General features: G+C 35.4%; 1 protein-coding gene across 1 annotated transcript in view; it reads right to left on the reverse strand.

Moving 5' to 3' along the window:
* LOC125226509 overlaps positions 1–26,148 on the reverse strand; it is a 116,584-nt gene that overhangs the window by 14,175 nt on the left and 76,261 nt on the right. Inside the window, exons 3-11 of the mRNA XM_048130492.1 lie at positions 25,401–25,462; positions 25,148–25,315; positions 24,696–25,066; positions 24,084–24,329; positions 23,819–23,987; positions 6,070–7,327; positions 5,859–5,992; positions 5,098–5,248; positions 3,561–3,690 (exon numbers count right to left, since the gene is read on the reverse strand). Of these exons, the coding sequence (XP_047986449.1) occupies positions 3,561–3,690; positions 5,098–5,248; positions 5,859–5,992; positions 6,070–7,327; positions 23,819–23,987; positions 24,084–24,329; positions 24,696–25,066; positions 25,148–25,315; positions 25,401–25,462 (2,689 nt within the window). The remainder of the gene's footprint in view (positions 1–3,560; positions 3,691–5,097; positions 5,249–5,858; positions 5,993–6,069; positions 7,328–23,818; positions 23,988–24,083; positions 24,330–24,695; positions 25,067–25,147; positions 25,316–25,400; positions 25,463–26,148) is intronic.

Consider the following 26,148-nt stretch of genomic DNA (forward strand, 5'->3'; position numbering starts at 1 on the left):
TGATAAGTTTAAAGTAAGCCATAATTCTAAGAAGCCGATATTTTTCTCTTCATAAAAGTATGAGAAAAAATATTTCAGTTAACTTGTTCCGAACCGGCAATAAACAAAACCTACAACCAATTTTATTGATACCTGTATTTATGTTTGTAGAACACCTCTCTCATACCTATAAAATAAGAAGAGGCCGGGTACACCGGCCTCCAGTGCATTTTTTCGTGACCGTAGTAAGAACCCTTGATTATCTTATGCTCGGTTAGCTTTTGACACCCACCTACTCTCGCCATCGACTTTATTCGAATTACGTCAGATATGAACCATAAATACGATATGGGTCGGTGTCGAAAATCCCGGTTCTTAAAAACATGCAACTTTTATCACCTACATCCGATCCATAGTATACAGACCCTATCTAGAGATAATATTTGACGAAACTGAAAGTACGAAATGGGCCGTACTGAGTTGCGAACATGGACGGAAAACTAAAGGAAAAGTTCCCGATACCGATCAAACTAGTTTCAACATGTTCGTGGTTATTGACGGGCGCTGTCTTTGCAGATTTGGACTTGTTTATTGTCTGTAAATACAATATACTAAGGGAAATAGATTTCTTATAAGTGATAACTTTTTATAAACCTTCTGAAAATAAATTGATGGCGTTTTTATTTCACATTATTAAACGCAAAATACGGTATATCGTCCAAAAACACGATATAATCCCCCAGGTATTACTTATTAATTAGTGAAGTAAGTTAACATAAGAAAAGAGACTATAAATTCACAAATTTGACATCATCAAAGGTTATTATCGGAATGCGAACAAACGTAAATACAAAGCAGTCACAGGCACTGAGTATAATTTAACGCCCAACCTTTCCTCTTGGGACTATTATGTATTACTTGGCTGGAATACAAAAGGTAGCGGAAAATGCCGAAACACTAACAACACGTTCGACCCATTTCATACATTTTTATAGAACGCACAGTGAGCGCCATACTTGTAGTTGGACAGAAGGATATTATGTTATTCGACTATAAATTGTACGAGTATTCTAACAAGTGGTCTTAAAATATAAAAATAATGTTTATTCAAGGGTCCTTTTGTTAACAGCATAAAATTTTACCATAATATTTTTTTTTCATGTTTGTATCAAAGTATACTATATAGTTTCTGTGCTATGTAATTACAAAATCATTTATCAATGGCAACATCCATATCCATACTAATATTATAAATGGGAAAGTGTGTGTCTGTTTGTTTGTCCGTCTTTCACGGCGAAACGGAGCGACGAATTAACAGGATTTTTCGAGTAGAGATAGTTGAAGGGATAATAAGTGACATAGGTTACTTTTCGAGCGAAGCCGCGCGGCTGTCCAAAATCAAAACCTAGGGAGCAACTTAAAATAGTTCTAACAATTATGCCTTTCCAATCTACCTAAAGGAATAACTGCCAGTAGTACCTAGTGCTTGTAACAGGTTGTTGATGTGCAGTATATGGCGTGTGTTACATATGAAACTATCGTGTTAAAAAAAGGACACTCTAGTTGCAAAATTAGTGCCTTTAATGCCAGGAACAAGGCGTGATTTTTGGAGTCGATTGCCAATTAATGACCTTTCGGATGATCTTTAAACTGGAGGCGAATAGGCTACTAGACTCATATCTAATTTGGCGCAATAAAATAAATAATTGTCTTCTGTAATATTTTGGGTACCTATTAAATGTGTACGATGTCTACGTATTTTTAATTCAAAAATGTGAATAAATTTGTTTTGGCCACCGAAAACTCTGTCGGCCGTGTAGTGACCTCATAGAATTCATGTCAAATCAATCGCTGACATTACATAATACCTTTATGCCTCGTACTTAAATTGTCAGAAAGTGTTGTTTTCGCACTGAATTACTTTATTCACAGAAAATTTATAGATGACATGGCTGATGTTGTTTTTGCCTGAAATATTACGTAAACGTATTCTTTAAAAATATTTTTTTGCGGTTTATAAGCCATAATAAAATATAGTGATATTTTTTTCCGTTAATTGGATAGTAAGTAATGCTATAAGACAAACTATAAAAAGGGTCAAGTAGCCTATTGTTTACCCGATGACTGATTTTTGTTTTATGCATAAAATTTAATTAATTGTCTAATAATGTTGCGTTTTGTTATTACATATGATCCCATCAAACAAATATTATAATGTGATCAGACACGAAACGATATTTTGATAAGAGTTTTGAATGATTCACGGTTATTTTCATTAGACTTATATTGACCGGGATATAGACCGTGATTACCTTTTTGATTTTTGTCGAGCTCCCGATATTTCGACGCAGTTGCATGCATCATGATCACGGAAAAACTGACGAAGGCAGGTGGATGTTAAAGTTGTATAGACAGCGCGCGATCTACCCTCCTTCGCGCGCGTCGGCTGCGTTCACTTTCAGCGTTACCACTGGTCGCGTTCACACTCGATGGTCTGTCCAAACACACTACACTCACAGTGTCACTACGTTTGTTCAATTCTGACTTCACCGGTTTTTTACACAAACAAATCACTGGATTCCATACATTAGATAGTTTGAAGCTATCCTCACGATTGAAATTTTTATATTTGTGAATCTCAATGGTTTCTCTTACCAATCTCGGTATGTAGTGGCGTTCCGTCGAAATTACCTTAGGACTATGCAACTCGATCCAATGATTTGCACCCGACTCAATGAGATGTTGAGCAATAGCAGACTTGCGAGTATCGTTCTTTTTGACTGCAGCAATGTGTTCTTTATGTGTTAATTGTTCGACAAAAATCAAAAAGGTAATCACGGTCTATATCCCGGTCAATATAAGTCTAACGATATTTTGATATTTGCTAGTCCCTTTTCGGTGAAGGAAAAAAGCCGCGCGGGAAAAAGCTAGTTTATAAATGAATACAATCTGTTACGTAACAAAGTAACTTTAACCAAAAAAAATAATTTAAAACATAAAAATAAAACCTGAATACTTTACCCTACTTTAGTTCAACACGTTTCAGAATACTTTATTTACAAAAATATACAAAATGTGATTTATGTACAAAAGAAGCTAACGTGAAAATACTCATTTTAATGTAAGTGAGATTTTTATTCCGTTTTTATTAAAAGCTTCCGTATTTATTTACCGTATAATTTCATTTATAACCATATAAAGTACCTACATGATGATCTGTCTTCCATAAATAATCCGATTTTCAGCACGTCTTCGCAAAACAAACAGGAAATAAGCAGTGTGAGTGAGCGATTCTTTTTTTAACGATAAATCCCATGTTTAATCTTTCAGGTCGCCTGGCGGTTCCCCTCCCCACCCCCTCTGGGGGGGGGGGTCGGATTAACGCGGGGTGGCGATAAATTCTAATGAAATTTCCGCCAGAGACGAGCCAGCTGACTGCGTGGATGTAACGAACACGCATTAAAATAGTGATATACGATACCATTCCCAACTACACCGTGATAATTCACGTGCCCCCCCAAACAAATTGCTTACAGTAATTTACGCTACATACTAACAGAATAACTTCATTGGAAACTTACCAAGCGGCTTTGGCTGAATACCATAGTCTTGGCTCAATTTGAAACATGGTAATCCTCCATACCACTTATCAGTTAATATATCCATGTACCCGTTCGTAGAATACTTGGCTATAGCTGCTGATATACTTTTCTGTAACAAATAAAATCTTTATAAACTCTTTTATTATGTAAAATCAGGCGTACCGTATATTTGTTTACCGCAGATGTATATTTACTTTACAAAAAGCGAAACGAAAAGTAATAAAGTCAATTCTTTTGCTTTTCCATCCGCTGACAACGGATTGAAAAAAAAAATACAGGAAAAGTTCTCGAATTGAAACAAACGCTGTCCGATCCGTTGATTTATGTCATGGAAAGCGCGAACCTCAGAGGTTTATTGAACGATGTCAAGATAAAATGACGTATAATCGTCGAAGCCAGCGCTACACGACACCCGCGATCGATCACACCATTAGCAGTTCTCGTGCGTCATCTATCAATCTTTCACGATCCGAAAGTCTTTTCACGAGTCCTTCTTGCGATTATGTAGATACGTGTGTGATGTGATGTATGGTATCTCCTCATAGAGTTTGTCATTTTCCCTATAGACCAGTCGAATAAGATTTTTTCGAAATCTGCGAATAGTCTGCAGCAGAAAGCTACTAATACCTTTATATGGGTGTAAATGCGTGTAATCCGAGTTTGCTTTAGCTTGGGATTTGTTTTTTGCCCATTGTTAGTTACTGAATATCCGACAGAAAATTTGGCTAAATTTTGATTAAAGTTTGCTAGAAATACTATTGAAATTGACGTTGGGTTCATTTTATACCTTACAGCGAATGGTTTCCTGGTATTAAATGCATAGGAAAATGTTCATTTTGAATCTCACAAAATTAATCCAAAACTCCTGGAATGGCTTACAATCAAATCAACGTAAAAACAGGATTTCTAGTTTGCTGGGAATTAATCTCTCAAAACTTTTTTTATTCTATGTGTCTGGTCTACCTTGTAAATATTGATATTTATGTTCACGCATTTATTAGCAGCTGCAAGTAAATATAATGGATATAATTATAGAAGATAAGAAATAAGAAGTTTTTATTTATTTACATCTCTAAATTGTTAAGGACATGTAAGCGTTTTTTGTACAAGTAGTTTATATTGAGATCACACTGGGTGGATTGATCCCGCCCACTTTAGCTTCCCAGGCGTTCGAAACTGATACAAATGAGTCGCTTACGAGTTAAGCTCACATATAATTTGCCGTGCCTCAAGTAAGAAATACGTAAATTAGGACAAAGATATATTTATCGCTTCGCCAAGCCGAGTCGCATTGATACTTTATTTTATCTTCGTTCACTTTTTAGTCGTCTGTAATGTCTATCAATCAAAATATAAATTAATAGTTTGCATAGCAATATTGCAATATTGAACCATAGTAAGACGTTTTTAGATTTCGATCTGAGTTTCAAAAATACTGCTATTTTGGTGTAATCAATCCAAGCTTTTATAATTTAGTAGTTCACAGAATTCATATACAGATATATTGGAAAAATACCTGTAAAGGAAATCCCTTGGCCATTCCTATAGCATAGGTGTCCTCAATGAAAGCGTGGTCTCCTACGCGCTGCAGCTTGCACCCGTGATCAGTGGCGCGGTAGTAGTCTAAAACAGGAGTATCTGCTATCAAAAGGTCCAACGTTCGATTCCTGAAATACACAAAAACCATATAAGAAAGTACCATCAGTGGAAATGATAATTATCAAAAGCATGCTGAACATTATTACGCGCCGTGAAAATAAATACTGTGACCCGTCTCATAAACACGGAGTGCGAAAATAAAACCCGAGTGAAACCTTAAAACTCGAAATGGAAAGTAAAATAAACCCCACCACCCGGGGTACTACGATTACAGCAAAAATTGCCTTGTCCTATTAAGAATAAGGTGTTGTTTTCCGGCGTTTCAGGCTACCTACACGACTTTATAATAACGAGTGGAATGTTGGTTTCAGTACCCTTCCCGTAGAATAAAAGTTAATAGAGCTGTGGTCTGAATGGATGTTTATGCACCTAATTGTTCAAATGCAGATACAGGCAATGAATCAACGAATAATGTACTGAATCATATTAATATATATAAAAAGGTCGACCTATAAATTCACCGTATACTGAACTAGAAAGTTTTACGATCCCATATAACGACCGCTACTTCTTTTTCAAATACCATCAAATTTAACCATATTTACGTACTTAAATAAAACCCCTTCGTAAACTCGAAAAATTGCAGAAGGATATTTCGTAAGGATATTAATATCATACCTCAGTCGTTGAATGCCTTCTTCAATGTTCTGAAGTGCGTAGCCTCTCATCCTTTGAGCCAATTGTGGATTGCCTCTTTGAACGTAATACTCCGATATTGATGATTTTGCTGTACCCACTCGCAAAGAAAGCCACTAAAACAGATGTTCACTTATTTATGCTATCTACTAAATACAATAATATAGAATGTAAATACAAAAACGTTACGTACGTTATTCCGTCCTTGATAGTCATCAACAGCGTTGTGAAAAAATAATCCTGCTATTAAGGCGGCAATATTGGCAGTGTAACTGGCAACGAATATCACAGAAAAGCCACCCCAGACATTTATAAGGAACTTATTAGGCCAACTCTTAGGAGCTTTAAATGCTACTAAATGTCCACATAAAAGACCCCACATCACCCATAGCGCGCTAGAAAGGCTAAAGTTCTTTGACCTCTGCCGGCCCCAAGGGTTTAAACCAAACGGCGACAGCCACTCGTATATAGCGACCGCGATTGCGGTCACATTCAGGGACAAAAATATGGCAATCCATAATTCAGTCGAAAACGGCAATAGGAACGCTAATAAAGGTATGTCAGCTTTTTGGTTCGGAGCGGCTAAAAGTGATATGCCACTATAAAAATAAGGTTGACTGAAGTCGATCACTTCCGCGCGTGCCGCAGACACGCTGAGTGCCGCGAAAGACATGTGGGCGGAGCCAGATACTAAATCTCCGACAATTCCATTCCATTTCTGGCTCTCTTCGTCTATATTATCATCATAGTTCGGCTCACTATATTGCTCTCTACTATTAGCTTTAAAACCGTTTCGAAACTGAGCTCGATAATTGAGGTGTTCCGGTATAGTAAACATGGGTTCATCATTTAAAAAGTTTGTAAACTCGTGCAGTTTACTAAAGGACCTCACTAGCTTACGAGATCCATAAAGCCCATCTTCGACTAGATATAGATGAAAATCAAATTCCAATTCCTGGGCAATATTTTCTAATAGATCCATCGCTAGTCCGTAGCAGCAGTGAGTAGCCATTTTCGGAAGATTCGTAGGTTTGGGTGTAGGAAAGAAAAAATCAGTTGGGTGATGGTCTTCGTCCTCTCTTTCCAAATCATTAAAAACCAGGGTGAGGTTGTCTTTATCGGAAGTTTGTGGTCGATGGCATGGAAGTCCCCTTAGACACTGGCCGTCTTCGTCTAGTTCTCCTTCCATTACGAATGGTGGTGCTAAGGCGGTGACGATGCGGTATATGGTGCGGGCGCCTGAAGACTGGCCATGCGCGACAAGTCGACCACCGGGCCAGATGATTGTGTGGAGCCTCACCATGCGGCCGTGAATATGGCCCACTTGTCTCCATACATTGCCCCCGGTGGGTCCGGGCACCAAGTTGAAAAAGGTAAAGGAAGACGTTAGCGCGGGTTCTGGCCGCTCCGTGCCTCCGGCAAGTGCCGCTGCTGATGTGATGCGAGTTTCTCTGTGGACAAAATATATTGGTTATGATAGTTTTACGGTACAGATAAGAAAAAAGAAGGGTAGGAAGGTAGAGAAGACAGTACGAAAGTCGATCCTTATCGTGTAGAACAGGAGTCCTTCAAATGGTTCAACAGTGTATATCGTCACTACTTTTAAAAAAACTTGTATCTTCGCCTGTCAATCAAAAGAAAATTGTAGTAAGTATGTATGGAATGCATATAGACTTACTGCGTTTTAACTTTGAGGAACAGCGTGAGATACGAGATTTTTTAAAAGTAGTGACGATATGTATAAACTGAAATATTATGATTACCTTAGAAATTTGAGTTTATTAACTTAGGTACTTATACAAATCGTGCAATCATAAGTACCACTCATATAATTTATAAACTGTAATACTAGAGATTTATTAAGTTTTGGGAAAACCTCGCAGAGTTAGCCGCTCGCTAGTTAGTCCTAACTCCGCCAAACAAGTCCTAAGTTTACAACTTGGCAAATTCTATGTAACTTAGCTTTTAGTAACGCTTAGGCAAACCAGTTAAAGGCCATTCTGCATGTTTATCTGCAGCCCTGTTATTTTACTATTAGCATTATTTTACATTTGTAGGGGTATTTCACCGTGGTAGTACGCAAATTAGTAAAATACTTAAGGAACAATTCGAACTTAAGAGCACTGATAGTTCGACATTCAGCAGGGTCGCGAATTTCGCTCGAACTTTCTTGTAACTGTATTGTCGCGAGAAAGACGCACTGAATGGCAACTTTTGGAAATCGTTCTGATATCGGTACCTAACCCTATACGTTTAAATTTGCCAGTATGTGGAATTCTATGGACGCCTGCAACTCAAGGGGTGTCACATGCGCGTTGCCGACCCATTAGAAACTTGTACACTCCTTTTCTGAAGAACCCCGTACTGCAGTTCATCGGAAATAACTCGGCAGGGCGCTCATTCCACAGCCGGAGCGTCCGCGGGAGGAAATTCCTTCTTTTTAAGACGATACGATACAGGTCAATTCTCCATACAAACGCTCTCGACTATTTCCTCCCTGGTTTTTGAAGATAGAGCAATGATTTTTTCAACACAGATTACTATTATTCTTATCTGTGTCGGACCGTTTTGATTTTTTTGCTATTTTTATTTTAAAAGACGCTAGAGCCAATCAAAAATATCTAAAAACGGCATTTTTTCAATATGGCTCAAAAAAAGTGTGATATCAAGATCGGCTACAATTAGCCAAAAAATCTAAACGGTCCGACACAGATTATTTCATTGTTATTCAGATTATCAAATTTTGTTCCGTTTAAATAAGTTTTGAAGGAGGAAACAGTCGAGAGCGAAACTCGATTTAAAAGATTTTTTCGCAATATCTTTTAACAGGAGTTGTTCTTAATGGACATTTTTTTTCGATAAATCTAGTTAATAACATTAGTATATTTAACTGAAATTCCCATATTGAAAGGGGGGCTCCTTTACATTTTAGCATTTTCACTCCCGTAGCGTCTTAATCAAAATCGGGCTTTCCATCTTTTTAATAATATTCTTAGAAACGATATGAAGAACATGTTTTCCATATTTCTATCCTAATTTAAAGGCGTTATCTCTTGCTAATCCTACGGGATTAATATCAAAGTAATGGGGCTATTTCATGCAAATCTAGATATTATGAAACAGTATTACAGTATTTCAATTTCATTTTCAGTACTTGCTGCTGCTCAAGGTCTAGTTATTTGGATAACGGTTACTTAGGTATTGTCATTAAGTCTAAATGTATAAATTTCCAGAGTAGGTACAGTCATTGGCAATAACATAGTACAAAAAGAAGGCTGCATAAATATCTGACATCCTAATGGCTCTAGAAATAAAATTGTGTCAGATATTTTAGCGGACTTCTTCAATGTGCGATGTTATTGCCGTTTACAGTACCTGTATTAAATTTAATTTTATTATTATTGTCTTATTATTTATTGACTGTAAAATACATTGTTAATTTATTTTAATATTGCTATTGTAATAAAAAGGCTCACACTCTGAATACTTCTGCAAATTTGATTAAACCTCAGCTCAACTAATCAACTCGCACTAATTGCAATACCAAAGCGAGCCACCTTAACATGAAATAAATTAAAATAGGAAGAGTTGCATTTAATTGCTAGTAGGTAGTTGTAATATTACAAATGAATTAATAAAAACTGCTGTTAGGGATGACAATCAAATCAATAAGGTGCCTTGGAATAAGAATGAAGGGTTTATTATAAGCGGTAAGATCAAAACCATTCGTATAATAAAGAGTAAGCATTACGGCGACTTATCTTAGCCCTCATGAAAGACCCTTTAATCTCTCCCCAATACAATTAATGAGAGTTTATTTTATTATAAAATAAATAGATTAATTAAATTTTCTGTCAATTAGTAACCTGCTGAGAGCTGGTAGGTACGTTTATGTTTTACGAACCCCTAAAACGCGTTTGTATTACAAATACCTACTATCTATAGGTACATAAATATTCAAAACATGGACTTGCACTAAAATTTTGATTGAACATAGATTTAAACAAGAATTACAAATGTTCTAAGTACTAAAAATACTTTTTCACAGTTCAAAAACAGTCGTGAAAATAATGATGAACTGGGGATTTTTGAGTCTCACGCGTTCGAATTCAGAAAATTGTCACTGAAAATAATAGGCAATTCACCGTTTTCAACCGGTATTTTAGTGACAGTGAGATTCAAAAATCGGCCCCCTGTTTACAAACCTATTGAGAAAAAAATACATAAAAAATGTAGAACGCATTAACGGAAAAACTTTACTTCAGATACCCTGCCAATATCTACGGCATTTTCTCGACACCACAAACTTACACGAGATTTAAGAAGTTCCTGGAAAGTTACTTAGTTGTGTAATAGTTAAGCGACCACGGGATTGAGCGAGCTCCGGGTAAATAAAGCCGCTTGTCTCATTTTCGCTTTAGATAATAACATTTTAAAAAGGACTTAAAATCGTGGGGTTAATCACGTTTTCTTAATATAACCAAGGATTATTTATATAGGATTTACAATCTTAATACTAAGAATCGTACCTCCATTTTTAGCGCCACCTATTAAATACTATTATAACTACACTGATGATGCCTTTGCCTACAATTTTTTTTTTTTCAAAATGTGAATTGACGTGATACTTATCATGATATTAAAATAAAGAAGCATGTCATTTGTTCTTACAAAAAATAAAACCACGCAAAAATATGATTTTGGCCACTTCCAGGCTGCGAAACAGCGCCATCCAGTTTTAAGCCTAAAAAGCCCATACATTTCAGGTGTACTCTTTTTTGTATGGGCTTGGTCTGTCCTGGTATTATATCGTCCTTGACATAACCTTTATTTGCTTTTCTGTTAGTTTTATAATGTATTGAGTATTAAATCCTTATACGGGCGATAAATTGAACCAGACGTAGAATTCATTAGTATTAAGAGGTGGTAACGTTTAATTTGTGTCGCTTAACTTCAAAACTGGCTAAATCCATTCTGCTATAAGGTTGATTATCTTTCAGATCATATTATATTTTTTATATATTTAACCTTAAAGCAGAATGGATTTACCCAGGTTTGAAGTTAAGCGACACATTTACTCTTCATAATACCCACTCCATAATATTATACTTTGACAATTTTCTCAGCAGCAATGTACTGTTATCATGGTTGCGATGACAGTTAATGACAAATGACAACGATATTGTATGGATGTATGTATGGATAAAATTCTAATTTCAATTTTAAGTAGTTTACTAATATTTTTGTCGGTATTTTATAAAATAATCATTATATATTTATTGTATAGACAAATACTACACTTTAATTAAAAGTAACTTTAAATAAATATTTACATATAAACTAACTATTAAACTAATAAATTAACAATTACATTATCTATGACGGATACCAACCGCAGTTAAGAGATTCGCCTGCATTCGATTTACACACTGTATTACTGACTGACTTATTCATAGATCTGGGACATTTTTGTAACAGCTTTATTATTCAAAGCAAACCATTGTCACAATAAAATTCGTAGAGAAAATTGGCCAGGTGTGGCACGAAATATGGCCTCGGCATTGTCGGCATACTAAACATAATTCTGTGCCTGTACCATGAGTTTTAACGTTTAATTACGTAACTCGATAAAATAAACGTCAGAAAGGCCGATATTACACTATCATAGATGTAGATCTCATATTAATGTGATAAATCTACGACATTGCAGCAATAACAACCTATATGATAAATTGATAATTCATATACAGTATAGGAGTTTGATTCCCTTAGGCCGCGTACATAACACCGCCGGTTTGTAACCTTGTGATGTATGAAATCAGATACGATCCAAGAGATTTTTTTCTTTGTACGAAACTAGGTGCGATCTCGACGGAGCAGCTATGCGGGGCACCTATTTTTATGCAGTTTGCCCTTCGGACATTTAAATCCTATTTCACAACAATAATAAAATTATGATCATAATTATTATTTCTGTGATAAATATATGATAGTCCAATGTTGGCCTAAGTAGCCGTTTAAAGGCGCTGTTTTATTTCTGCATACAAACAATGTCATTCTGTGACATTGACGCTATCGGGTATCGTGTTCTAAAACGTCAAGCACTCGTAGTATAGGCTCTGGTCTCTGCGGGAGTGTAAACGTGCAATATCCGTGCCTACGGTCGATCTCGCTTGCATTTAATTTCCATGCGGATGTATTAATAGGTAAGTCAAGTAAAATACACGGTGAAATTTAATCGGTAATCAGGAGTTAAATAAATATTGATTATTAACAGAAATAGAATTCAATGCGGAATTTTTACTTCGCTCAATGAAAATTTAATTAGGTATGACAAAAAAAAACTTAATTCCGTGTGAGCGCCACATAAATGTCATCGATTACTGAATAAGAAAAATTGGATCCTGCTTACCGATTAAATTTCACCATGTACTATGAAGGAGCCCTGTTCGATGATAAGTGTCGTAGTCAAATATGCTACAAGTGCGGAAACTCGAAACGAGTTTCGAAACATTAGAAAAAAAATCGCCAATTCAAAGGAAGTCTGTGAAATCGACACGAACGTGTATCGTACTCGTACAACATTTTAGTCATAAAATATGGACATATCAATTAAGCTCATTAACTAACCAGTGCTGTAATATCACGCCATAATGTACTGATGAGAGTAATTAAATAACACAAAAACACACATACATGTATAAAAGATAGTCTTGTAGTACAATTACATTATGACATCATGAGGCAAGGCAAACTTCTGTTTAACACCCATGAATAAATTGTATTTTGTACGTTGTCTGTGGACATAGTTTTTACGTGTAAAATTAAGGTTTTTATTTTACTTAATATAATTATAACATTTCTATATACTGCCTAGGTACGGAATACTATATTTTTATTATAATTATGCTCTTATAAACTCCATTCATCAGGAAAAATATTTATTTGTTTTTATTCCTAATACTGTCAATCAGTGCGATCAAAATTAAAAGCGTTAAATGAACGTCAAAAGAATCCTGTCTAACGATGAAACGATCAATCAGTTCAATTTATTATTTCCGTCTCGTCAGGTCTGTTAAAATCTGCCAGGGTGCCGATTTTTCCACTTCGCTGAGCCAGCGCCAAGTTGCACGATTTCTGAAGGGCCTCCGAATGCTCGTCAAGTCATGTCGACGGGAGACATCATTTTGTGGAATCAGCTTGCAGACTGGCCGCCCGCCAAAAGCCTTATCCAAACTAATATTATAAATGCGAGAGTGTGTCTGTGTATTACCTATTACGCTTTACCCGTTGAACCGATTTTGTTCAATTAAATTTGATACAAAAATAGTTTGAGCTCTTGGAAAGAATAAAGGTTACTTTTTTGTCCCTGAAATGGGTAAAAAAACTTAGACTGCGCCTGGTAATTGACGTTAACACTTTCTTGAAATTGAGTTAATTGCCTTTAACTTCGTATCAGACGCAATACAAGGCAACTTGACCCTTTTTAACCGAAAAAAATATCACTATATTTTATTATGACTTATAAATCGCAAAAAATATTTTTAAAGAATACTTTTACGTAATTAGGCAAAAACAACATTAGCCATGTCATGTCATCTATAGATTTCTAGTGAATGAAGTCATTCAGTGCGAAAACAACACTTTCTAACACTTTTAAGTACGAGGCATAAAGGTCATTATGTCAGTGATTGATTTGACATGAATTCTATGACGTCACTACACGGCCGACAGCGTTTTCGGTGGCCAAAATAAAATAAAAATTACTCACATTTTTGAATTAAAAATACGTAGTCATCGTACACATTTAATACCCAAAATCATTAAATATAAAATAATAAATAAATAAATATTATAGGACATTCTTACACAGATTGACTGAGGCCCACGGTAAGCTCAAGAAGGCTTGTGTTGTGGGTACCCAGACAACGATATATATAATATATAAATAAATAAATAAATAATAAATAAATAAATAAATATTGTAGGACATTCTTACACAGATTGACTGAGGCCCACGGTAAGCTCAAGAAGTCTTGTGTTGTGTCCCGGTCACTTAAATAGAACCACATACCTTTACAGATATATGAGTTAATTTTTCCAATAAATAAATATAATAGTCTCAGTTTTTAATACTCAGTGACGTGTACTATTTAAATATTATATTGTAGAACATTTCCCTGTTACATTATTTATGTATGGTATTAATGTATAGAAGTATGTCGATTTTGGTCGGTCACATGAATAGAACCACTAGCTTATTTTTCTAAAATAAAACGACAAACAATTATGAAAAGTGTATTAATATTTAGTATTTTTTCCATTATTTCTAATTACTTCAAAAAGTCGACTGGGCATTGAATCATACAACGACTGAAGGTAGTGTCGATGTATCGCCGACCACTCTTTCATTAAAGCCGATCTCAGAGCTTCTTTATTGTCAAATTGTGTTCCATCTGCGTACAATTTTCTCGTTAGCCATCCCCATACATTTTCCATAATATTAAGATCGGGTGATACGGAAGGCCACTCAAGAATTTCGATATTATTATCCACGAACCATTTTTTCACAGGCTTCGCCGTGTGAATAGGTGCATTATCATGCTGAAATATAAAGTGACGATCTTTTAATTTTGATTTTATAATTGTCTTCTGTCGTTCTAGTAGTTTAATGTATTTTTCTGCATTTTGTTTACCTTCAAGCAAAACTAGGTCCAGCACACCCTCACTACAGATAGCACCCCACACCATTATACTTCCTAAAGCGCTGTGTCGTCTGGACAAATACCTTTCTTCTTTCCGAATATCATGAAAATAATATGCATAGCCATCTGGACCATCCAAATTAAACTTCTTTTCGTCAGTAAATATTACTTTGTACCATTCTAATTTCCATGTCATATGCTGTCGTGCAAATTCTAAACGTAAGGAATAATGTCGGTGATTTAAAGCAGGTCGTTTCTTAATTTTCAGACGTTTCACTAACGAGCACTTGTTTATGATCCGTCGCACTGTACGGACATATGCTTGCGTGCCCACCTTTTGTGCTATTTGACGAGCAGTTAGAGAAGAATTAGATGCTTCACGAAGTATGCGCCGTCTTTCTTTTTCTGTTGTGGCTCGTTTTGTTCTTCCTTTATATCGCTTACCATAATTTTCTGGATCTTCTAAATACTTCATGATCACATGATGCGATCTACCCAGTCGTCGAGCTATTTCACGCAAAGGATAATGTTCTTCTTTTAATGTTCCAATTCTTATAATTTCTTCTGGAGTTAACTTCTTCCCACGTCCCATTTTATTTTAAAATCATTACACTTTAACACAGAAATTTATTTACAAAGATTTACAATAAGATAGCGTATTGATATTATAACTACTAACGTCTGTTCGCGTCGAAAGCGCAATTTAAACTGACTGGTTCTATTCATGTGACCGCGCTATCGGCCGACAGCATGGAAGTTTCTTGAATGTTCTGTTTCTAGAAGCGTGTATTAGGTTATGTATAGTTTTTAGATAGGGATATATATTAAAAAGTTATAATAGATTACTTTTATCTTTTTAAATGATACATAATTACAATACTTTTCTACCGGTTCTATTCAAGTGACCGGGACTGTATATAATATATAAATACTTATATACTATACATGGAAAACATCCGTGACTCAGGTGCTCATCACACAAATAAACGCCCTTACCGGGATTCGAACCCGGGACCGCGGCGTAGCAGGCAGGGTCTCTACCGACTGCGCCAGACCGGTCGTCTTATAACCAGACCGGTCGTAAATATTGGTTTCTTACGTCAAATATTACAGAAGACAATCATTTATTGTGCCAAATTAGATACGAGTCTAGTAGCCTAATCAGAATGCTCGTCAAGTCATGTCAACGGGAGACATCATTTTTGTGGCATCAGCTTATAACCTGGCCTCCCGCCAAAAGTCGCCGTGCTCCGCCCGACTTGTGATAATGTGATTGACTTGGATTTAGCCCTACATAAGTATGAAATAATGTGTTGTCGCAACACAAGTAGGTAGTATAAATAAAGGAAACAAAAATCGATGAACATTTCTGAACTTGAAGTTTTAAGACCCTTCTATAATGAAAAGCCGCAATTATTATCGACAAAGTAGAATAAAATCGTACTTAGAAAATGTAGTGGAAAATATATTCAAAAACTGGAGAGTGTAAGTAATTATACATACATACAACATACATACAATCACGCCTGTATCCTGTAAGTAATTATAGATTTTTTTAATTACTGCTTGTATGTATTTTCTTATTATGTTTTTATTTTGTAGCGTGTGAGAGTAAAATTCGCTTTGAGGCAAATGTTTGCAGGAAAAAAGTAAACAAGAGTGACAAGTACTCGGTACTTTTTCGTTCTTGTTATTATAGTAGATTATAATAGAACTAACAATTTGATGGATAGACATGTTGAAATCTAAGAAAAAATCTATCATTATTGTTAAATAATTTGTTTCTATTTTTGGGCAATTTCAGAATTTGGGACACCCCAATTAGCGTGAGTTGTTAACAAAAATTAACTCGCTGTCAATTTTGTGACGACAATTAAGCATAAAATCTGTCTAAAAATACTTTTTTCATATTCTGAATGTAAATTATTGCTTTTAAGTTTATGTAATTAACACAAAAACAATATTTTTATAGAAATTTTGTGCTTAATTATCGTCACAAAACTGACAGTGAGTTAATTTTTGTTAACAACTTACGCTAATTGGGGGTCCCAAATTCTGAAAATGCTCTTATGCACTTCACGATAGATGTAAAAAATATGGATTTGAAAATTTGCAATTGTAGATTATGTTAAAGTCATCGCTAAATTGAAAAAAGCGATCTATTCTAGCTAGTATATTCCCCTTCAGCTTCTTCCTTTAAAAACCTTAAAGAACAACATTCTGTAGAAACAAGTCAAACAAGTCTCCGCCAAGTTTATCCTGATTCAGAAATGCAGTTAAACTGAAAAGTTTCTCGTTTAAAAATTGTTTAGATAGCCGCGAAGTTGGTAACTAATTTAAGTGCCAGTTAGGGGGGCGAGCGCCATTAGTCACACGTCCGGAACTCGCGATCACAAATCTGGAGAGTAATTTTTTATAACTTCAGTTACTGTGTGACGTGTAACTCTCTCGTTTTAGGTGTTTTTCTGAAATATTTTACCACATAGGTACTGATTTTATAAAAAATGTAATATTTGGTTATTTTGACTCAGAATTAAGAAAATGTTAACTGCAATTAGAGCTTTTATCGTTTTAGAATACGATCTCCGATATCGTAAATGTCACGGAAATGTAATTTATTCTGAGAAAGTATAACTATTTTGGGGAACTGCAACTGTTCTCTTTTTCCTTCAGTACAAATGATAGAAAAAATAAGCATATCATCCTTGTTCTTCAATTCCGTATACCACACCCTTTGGGCAGCATGATTATTTCCATTACAATTTGATCCAAAATTATCTCCGTAACGAATTTAAAAAGGTAAAAACAATTAGATAGATAGACACACAACATAGCATTAATGATAAAAGAAAGTGCCTACAAGTTATTGTCGCATAAATGTATCAACAATCTACTGTCAATTACCAATCTCGATGATACATAAATAATACCACTCGTGTTTTCACGATCAAACCAATTCAAAAACGACAAAACCAATATCCCAGCACGGTATCCATCATCATGGAATATTCAGCGTTTATACAGAGCCGGAACACGCATGCCGATCACGTATTTTATTGAATAACGCTTTGAGGACCGTGCCTCTCGGTGGCACTATTAAAGGGGTCAAGAGCAACTCACTAAATCTCTCATTCCGAGACCATCTTGAAGGGTTTACTGAACCTTTTTATAAAAAAGCGGTCGTATAGAAATTTACTTTTATTTATCCATGCTACAATTTTAAAAAGTGTGTTTGTCTGTCTGTGTTTGCCCCTGAGAAAGGCATACCTAGGATATATTTCTCTGTATTCGTTTCTTTAGAGGGTAATAATTATGTCACTCCCACCCCAAAAGTAAGATAATTGAGGAAGCGCCTGATAATTGATGTAATAATTTTCCTCAAATTGATTTTTTATTGCCATTGTTTATTATCAGGGGTTTCCAAAGTACTAATTCTACGCAAATGAAGTTGCAAGCAAAAGCTAACTGCTAGTATATGACTATTTTTTCTTTATAAATAAATTATTGGTATAATAAATTAACTATAAAGGAAAACGTTTTAATCACAAAACCGACTTTGGTAAGCTTACAATTGTGAAGTCGTTCGTCACAAATTTAAAGGGTACGAGTAAGCTTACAAAACCGGGATGATGTTCTGTCCTTCACTCTGACTTGTTGGCAAACATTGAATTTCGCTCAAAATGCGTATTGAATTTCCTCAGTCAAGGTAAAAGCCTTTGTTGAGAAAAACGACCTTGTTTTATTGTGTAAGATACGTCATGGATTGACTGTGAACTTCAGACGAGCTTGAAGTTGCAAACGCGCCATTTTTAACGAAAAACGTATCTACAGAGCAAGATGTTGAGTTGTCGGATGGTAAGGGAAAAAAGATAAAGTGATTGATTATGTGTATACTTAACTATTTAGAAAAAATATAATAATACCTAATAAATAACCATTTCTAATACAAATTCTATACGTTGACCCGAATAACACAACAGAATTATGATATCGGTAGTGACAAATGGAGACATGTCAATTCGGAAAGTTGACGGCCTTTTCTTAACATAAGACATACCAGCTGAAAATGTAATAGAAAAATGTGTTCCATTCTATGAACATGAATTATTTAGGTACTTTTTGTGAGAAGAAAAACTGTTATTTGCTAGGTTTAACCTGCGATTTAGTACCTATTGCGTTGAATTAGCAACAAATGAGAAAGTAATAATAAAAAATAAATGTTGTATAATATTTCAATATTTTTCTAAGATATCTCTTCAGGAATAATAGAAAAGAGACAGTGTCAAAAGGATTGAAAATCTATATTATTAACAACTTCTTTACCGAAAATGAAAGAAGAAGAAGGTTATATTTTCAGGATCGTGTTAATTTTATTTATCTTATTCTTTTACCTGTTACTGTTATCATTTACCTGGTCCAACAAACTTCGCTGGCTGTCCAACGCGGTAATGCTGCTAGCATCTTTGGCACTTTTGGGTCAGGTGATAGACGGAATGTAACTCAATTAATTATTTAATATCTGGGCGACCGAGCTTCGCTCGGTTCTATTTTAATATATTATCTTCTTCGTCTTTAGATAAAAAAAAACTCTTATAAATACAAAAACAAAAAAAAAAGACAAAAAACAAAAACTTAATTTCTGGCCGGGATTCGAAACCCTGACACCTACGATCTATCTGCGTACATTAGACCGACCTCGTACGACTGAGCTAAGCGGAATCGATGCGAGCGCGGCGAAATTAACGACCATATTTTACGTTTACTAACGCGAAAAAAACTCATGAAAACTCGAAAATTCGCGTTTTCCGGGATCTAAGGCTACGCTAGAACGATTTTTCACCCCCGAAAACCCCCACATAACAAATTTCAGCGAAATCGTTAGAACGGTTTCCGAGATCGTCGGTATAAATAAATAAATAAATAAATATACAAGAATTGCTCGTTTAAAAGTATAAGATTAGTCTTTATTTTAGTTTAGTTTAGCTTGTTAATTATTAGTTTAGAATAGTTTTAATTTGATTTATTTATTATTTGTATTACATTTTCTTTACCCCTGCTTTATTAAATTTTTTATTAAATTTTTTTACTGTGTATATTATTAACGAAAAAAGACAAGTAACAAGCAAAAAGTGAAATACGAAACGAATATAGAATAAACTAACTATTAAAAACGAATATGAGTTTATGTTTCAAGACATGGGAGAGAAAACTATTGTTACTTTTAAAATTAGCGCTAAAGTTCATTTTCAAGATGATAAAAATGACAAGGTAAAAAATACACACTTAGCGCAAGATGGTTTTAATCATAGCACAAATTAAGAAGTCTAAATAGATTATGTTAATGACTTCGCTAAGTACTCGTATTTAGAGCACTTCCAGCTTAGTTAAATATCGGTTACCACAGCCTGGAGCCACCCTCGTCACTGTCGGCGTGACACTACGCTAACACCGCAGGCCACGACCGTAAATAAACTAAGAGATGTTCCTGGTATATACCGGATACTGAAATATTCGGCTTCATTACACCGAATATTACAAAAGCTAGACATTTATTATGAAAATTTTTAACCAACAAAACACAGCGGTGAATGGAGATTTAATTTTTGCAGATTTTTTGTTGTTGAAATCTTCAATTGCGCCAAGGAATTAGGACATCGTTTGCGCGAAAGGGGCTGTTTTTGTTTGATATGTTTATTATTTATTGCTCAAAAAATTTGTCACAAATTTCCACGTTGCGTTGCTGAATTTCAATGTTGCTCATTTTTGTGTAGGTTTTTATTTATTTTTTTAAGAAGATACTGTACTCGGCCGAATAGTAGACAGTATTCAGCCGAATACTGAAAGGTTGCCGAATACTTGCGGCATCCTTAAAATAAACCAAACCGTTACTGTTACAATTAATTTCTTTCCAGTTCATACTGTAGAAGAATTCCAGGAATCGAGGCTTGACGTGACGCGCAGTGATGTACGGGGGACGCGTTGAATGCAAAATGAACTGCGAATTCCGATCCTTTTTTTAAATGTGTTTTCTTTTTTAACTTGATGTAGTAACTTAGGACTGGCAGGGTACGAGATCTCACGTGAGAGTTTCATTACAAGCGCCGTCTAAATACAATTATTATAATAATTTAGATATATCTGAATACACATATCGTCACTACTTTAAAAAAAATTGTATCTTCGTCTGTCAATGAAAAGAAAATTGTAGTAAGTATGTATGGAATGCATATAGACTTACTGCGTTTTAACTTTGAGGAACAGCGTGAGATACGAGATTTTTTAAAAGTAGTGACGATATACCCTTCACGCAAGACAAAATTATACACCTATAATTTAAATCAATAGCGGTCAAACGTCTTGCGTTAGATCGAGATATTTTTGCTAATTTACAAATATTATTTAGATCAAAAATAATGTAGATACCTGAAATTTAGTGTAGTATATGTACCTAAACGGTAACTACAAGATACAATTAAATTAAAGCAACAAAACAAAATAGGTACCTATTCACAGCATTCAAAACCTGTTATATAAAACAATTAATATTAACGTTATAATTTATAAAGATCCAAAGAATTGTGTTATAATTACCTAAATATCGCGCCTGTAACACCATATCGTGTAGACAAGATGTCCATGCTCCGTAGTGGATCGTGGTTATCTCTCTCTTTTGGTCTCTCCTATTAGTGCGACAGGGAACGTTTGGCGTCTTTTCTACACGCCCGGCACAGAGATAAGATTTTATGTAGCGTAATGCGGGCCCGATATACACCGCAAGCTCGCATTTTAGATAGAAGGGCGCAAAAGTAATCTCGCCCCGTTCTCGGACGCGCTAGTCAATTTACTTTTACGATGATGCTTCACGCTTGTTACCATTCTATTATCGTGTCTAGTTACAATCCAGTGCATTCAGACATCTCTCTTTATGCTTTAATATACTTCTTATATTGCAAAATGTTAGGAGCGTTTGCCGTTTAGTGGTACGAGAATATTGTTTTCAATCTCGAGGTCGCGGATTCATGACGCGGTTTGTACCTATAAGTTTTTCGAGATTTGAGCGAAATGTTATTTAGTATGTCAGTCGCTTTTCGGTATAAGAAAACTTTAAGACGAAATAGTCCTAAGCAAACTCTGGATAAGAAGGTCAGGTGGCAGTCATTTTCGTAAAAGCAAGACACGCTTTATGCAATGGCAATGACTTATAAAGTGTACCTACTTAATTGTTTCTTGTATGATCATAAATTAAATTAAAAACTCAATCCGGATAGCCATTCATAATTTTAGCTAATTAAGTACCGCTTACCGATTCCAAAGTCATTTATGTCAAAAGAATTGTAAACAACGCCGACCGTGACGCAAAAGGAAAGGAAAAAGAATAAAAATTAACCATTTCGTTTGCAGGACGATTCGCAAAATCCATTCCTAGGGACCCAAAACTCGCATGCGAGTTTCTTTACATTGCGGTATTTGATGGGTGTGCTGAATTGTATGTAGCCTCAACAATCCGCAATGTAACTAAAATCGCATGCGAGTTCGCGCGCCGTCTAAATGGGCCCTTTCGGAGGGCAAAGTTCCCAGTTACAGCAAGTATTTTAATAAAATGCCGCAATGAAAGAGATCCATCACGGCCAAGGACGGTATCAGTCACTCCTGCCTCACTATGGGCCCCTGTTCATTCAGGAAGGTCATTAACTGAACACAACTTTTCACGATTACAATGAACATTTTCACTAAACCTAACTTTGGCTTTGTGTCAACTTTTCCAATAATTGTCACTTAAAAAGTTACAGCCAAAGTCGATAGGCATTATACGATTTGTAAGGAAATTTGATATTGCTTGATTTATAGCTTTTGAAATAAATTGGAAATTAATTATCTTTCTGTCCGAAATAGAACAATGATAGAACTTTATAAGTGTACCACGGTAAATGGATATTTAAGAAGATAGGGTACGATCGATTCTCGTTACAAACTGATGGAAAACGTATGGCCATAAGTATGATTAAAATATATTTTAATTTGTAAAAAATATCCCAAAAATTTCAATACTTATCCAATTATCTAGGGATGAAAACGAGGAGGAACGTGTGTATGAAAAATTGGAGCTTTCATCCCCCTGCATCTTTAGTGTTTATCTATTAAATAAGCACACTCAACGCTATTTGTACAGGTAGCTGAAGTGTAACGTCAACATGACCTCGTGGTTACATACTAATCGTGGACAAAAGCAAACAGCCGGGCGCCAAACTACTTCCTTGGGCCAAAGTTTACGAAACGTTTGAGGGCCCTGTTTCGCACGGGCATCGCGGCAGACCCGTGGCTTCCACTCAAAGCGGAAACTTTCAATGGTCGTTCAAAGTTGAACATTGTCTGGTAAATTCGAACTAACGGTGAAGTATTCTGGTGCTTGGGAAAATATTTCTTGGTAATGTTTTGTTTGTATTCTTTTGCGAGAGAAAGTCAATGTTCGTATTTTTTTATAATTTAGACAGTTGATGAAGATTTAAATATTTGATAATAATTGTTATGAATGCGACTGCCATCTGACCACAGGATTAGATTTAGATAGAAGAAACAAGTTCATCTATTTGTATAGGGGCCGAGCGTGTCAGATTTTGCACTGAAGTTGTTATTTGCCTGAGATTTTAAATATGTCTCAGGCCCTTGAGTGTTCATAATGCTTGTGTTGTTGCATTTAAATATCACGTAACAAGGTATTTTTTATGTTTTTGTTGACTTCAACTTACAAAAATTGACGCCCGAAAGCTGCAAGCTGCGAATATATGGACAACTCCGTGGATTTTACTGAGTTCATTTGATACGCTAAGTAGATATTTTATATGTTTGCTTGATCTATGGTATATATGACATCTGTGCATCTGACCTTTCAACAGAAGGTAAACCTATTTCTATTTGGATTAGGCCGGTTGACGTTGTTGTCCTCCTTCGGAAAGCGAAGCAATGGGCAAGTATCTAATGATGTTATTATATTTCGTAGATAAAGTCTGAAAATCTTATTGGTCAGATCAAAAGCCAGAGTTTGGAAATTATCTAACTCCAGAAAAGTTTACATAACAGTGTGTTTACACAAATGTAGACGTAGGTATTAGTAGATTTTTACTAAAATTAATTATAAAATCTGTTCTGAGGAAGCCTTCTTCAGGATTCTTTATGAAGATTTTAAAAGTTGAAGGCCTAAAACTTAAAAAAAAATCTTAAGTTCAATGTTCAACTAACCTGACAAAATCAGCCGAGAAGTCCGCGGCAGCGTCACTAGGTTCCTCCCAACAAGAGGCAGCGGCATCGCTAAGAAATTGCGCTTGCGCCGACCACGCGTCGCACGCACGCAGCACGCGCCGCAACGCACCCACCGCCATGCGCACTGCCGCACGGACGAATGAACGATCTACAACAAGTATAGGTACTGTTACAATGTGATCACTTTTAATAGGTTGCAAATTAACGTGCAATATATAGTGTTCGGTTTTTGTGTTCTGCTTACCGATTTTCATTGGCTGGGGATGTAATGCTAATAGTCCAACGGGAAGACTGTCAATTATAGCAGTAATGTTGTCTTTCATTGCTTCAGAATTATCATCAATGTCGTAATCTTTGTTTAGTTTTCTTTCTCCTCGCTTTTCAATAGATTCCCTTATTTTATACGTGGAGGTCTGCACCGTGGGATTCATTAAGAAATCACTAGTATCACTTGTGAGTGCTAACCTATGCCTTAAATGTACATCTTCTTCTGTATTCATATCTCTTTGAAATAACGTTTTCATTTCATTATATACTTCGTTCTTATTTATACTATTTACATATTTGTTAAAAGATTCATTTTTCATTTTACTATAACTACGTCTACCATTATTTCTTACATGGAAGGACAGTTTATCCTTCTCGATAGAATTGTTTTCAATTTTAGAAGTTTCAACGCCTTTGTTATTTACATTATTATTTTTTACACTCTCCATACTAATATTGCGCCTACTTTCATACGCTTGACTAAAACTTATATTTAATATTTTCTTGTTAATACTGTGCGCTTCTGATTTACTTTTATTCCTACTTAAATGATAAAAAAACGAATTTCTTGAACTATTATTTAATAAACGTCGATTTTCGGCATTTGAAGTTCCATTCAAATCCTCCTCAAGGTATTTCGCAGAAACGTGACCGTTAATATCGTTTAACAATTTATTGTCTACTTCACCGCGTTTGCTGCGCTCGAATTCCTCGCTCCTCAGTGCTTCTTCCTTATCTCTTATGCTATCAAAGTCTAAGTTGTCGGAATCGCTGTACTGTGTTCGGTTACCGATGTTCCGGAAGACATCGATCTCTCGGGATGCGTCAATCCATATCCAAAAAAAATGGCCGTCGACCAGGTTAAAACGTTTAGCCTCATCCATAATAAGCTTAGCGTAATGGATATCACATATCAATACAACGACGCCCCGTGTCAGCCTTGAAATCTGAGCGAGTCTCCTGCAAAATAAAACTTAAGGTTGAATATACGTATCAGTCAAAGATCCAAGAAACGATTCTAGGAACTAAAATCACACATACCGAAAAATAGCATGTCGTGAAAATTTTGAAGGAAGGAAAAGCCAATTAGGATCCAATGGTTGGGAATCAAGTATCGACGAGAGATCTTTTCGCAGTTTTAAAGTAGAATAGATGTCTTCCTCGGCGAGCAAAGTAAACGTATGCCAGTGAGTATGCAGAAGAGTGGCTCTGAAATCAAAAATAAAAAGATCGTTTATTTTTATTACTATGACAAATAAATAATAATATTCAGTTGAAGACATCTTATCTTTACCTGAGTGCGTTTAAAGTTTCCCTTGCAGTGATTTCTAAACGGATTTCCATTGGATGGATTTCCTGCAAACAAGAAAAAAAAACTATTAGAACTCGTATAATCTGAACATTAGTGCTGTTTTAACCGAAAAAAGGAGAACGACATTTATGTATTCATTCTATAGGAGTTGGTATTAGTTTACGTCGCTTCGTAATCGCCGCTAAAGTGGATAACAAATGACCATAATTTTCCATGACACCTAACTCATGATCACATCGCGGGCAAAAATAAATGCGAATATTTCACGACAAATCGTCTAGAAACGTTTTTCACGACAAAAACGTGAAGGAAATTGGCGTCGAATAAAACGACGAAATGGAGGGGATTTATCCCAACTATTAGATTTGATCCAGTCTTCTCCAATGAATGTCGTGAAAACTTGATTATGAGATTTTTGTAGGTTATTTAATGGTATATCTGGGCTGTAACTGCCGAGGATAAACAGGTATTTCTTTATAATGAATTGCCTCATATATTATAGCGAGTGATTGGTGTTTTCTTATATACTTAATTATAAACTTTTTCTTATGTATTTTCCTTCACTGACATATAATTATTTAGTTCTTACCGCCGACAACGACATTTTATCAGAAAAATCTATTACAGCGTAATACTTAAACTAGGTATACACGTGTAAAAAATAGTTTAAAATGCATTTCAATTAGTCATAAAATCACCAATTTTAATAGAAACTACATCATAAAGTAAT

The sequence above is a fragment of the Leguminivora glycinivorella genome, chromosome 5, assembly GCF_023078275.1.
Source record: "Leguminivora glycinivorella isolate SPB_JAAS2020 chromosome 5, LegGlyc_1.1, whole genome shotgun sequence".
In the NCBI taxonomy this organism is placed as follows: Eukaryota; Metazoa; Arthropoda; class Insecta; order Lepidoptera; family Tortricidae; genus Leguminivora; species Leguminivora glycinivorella.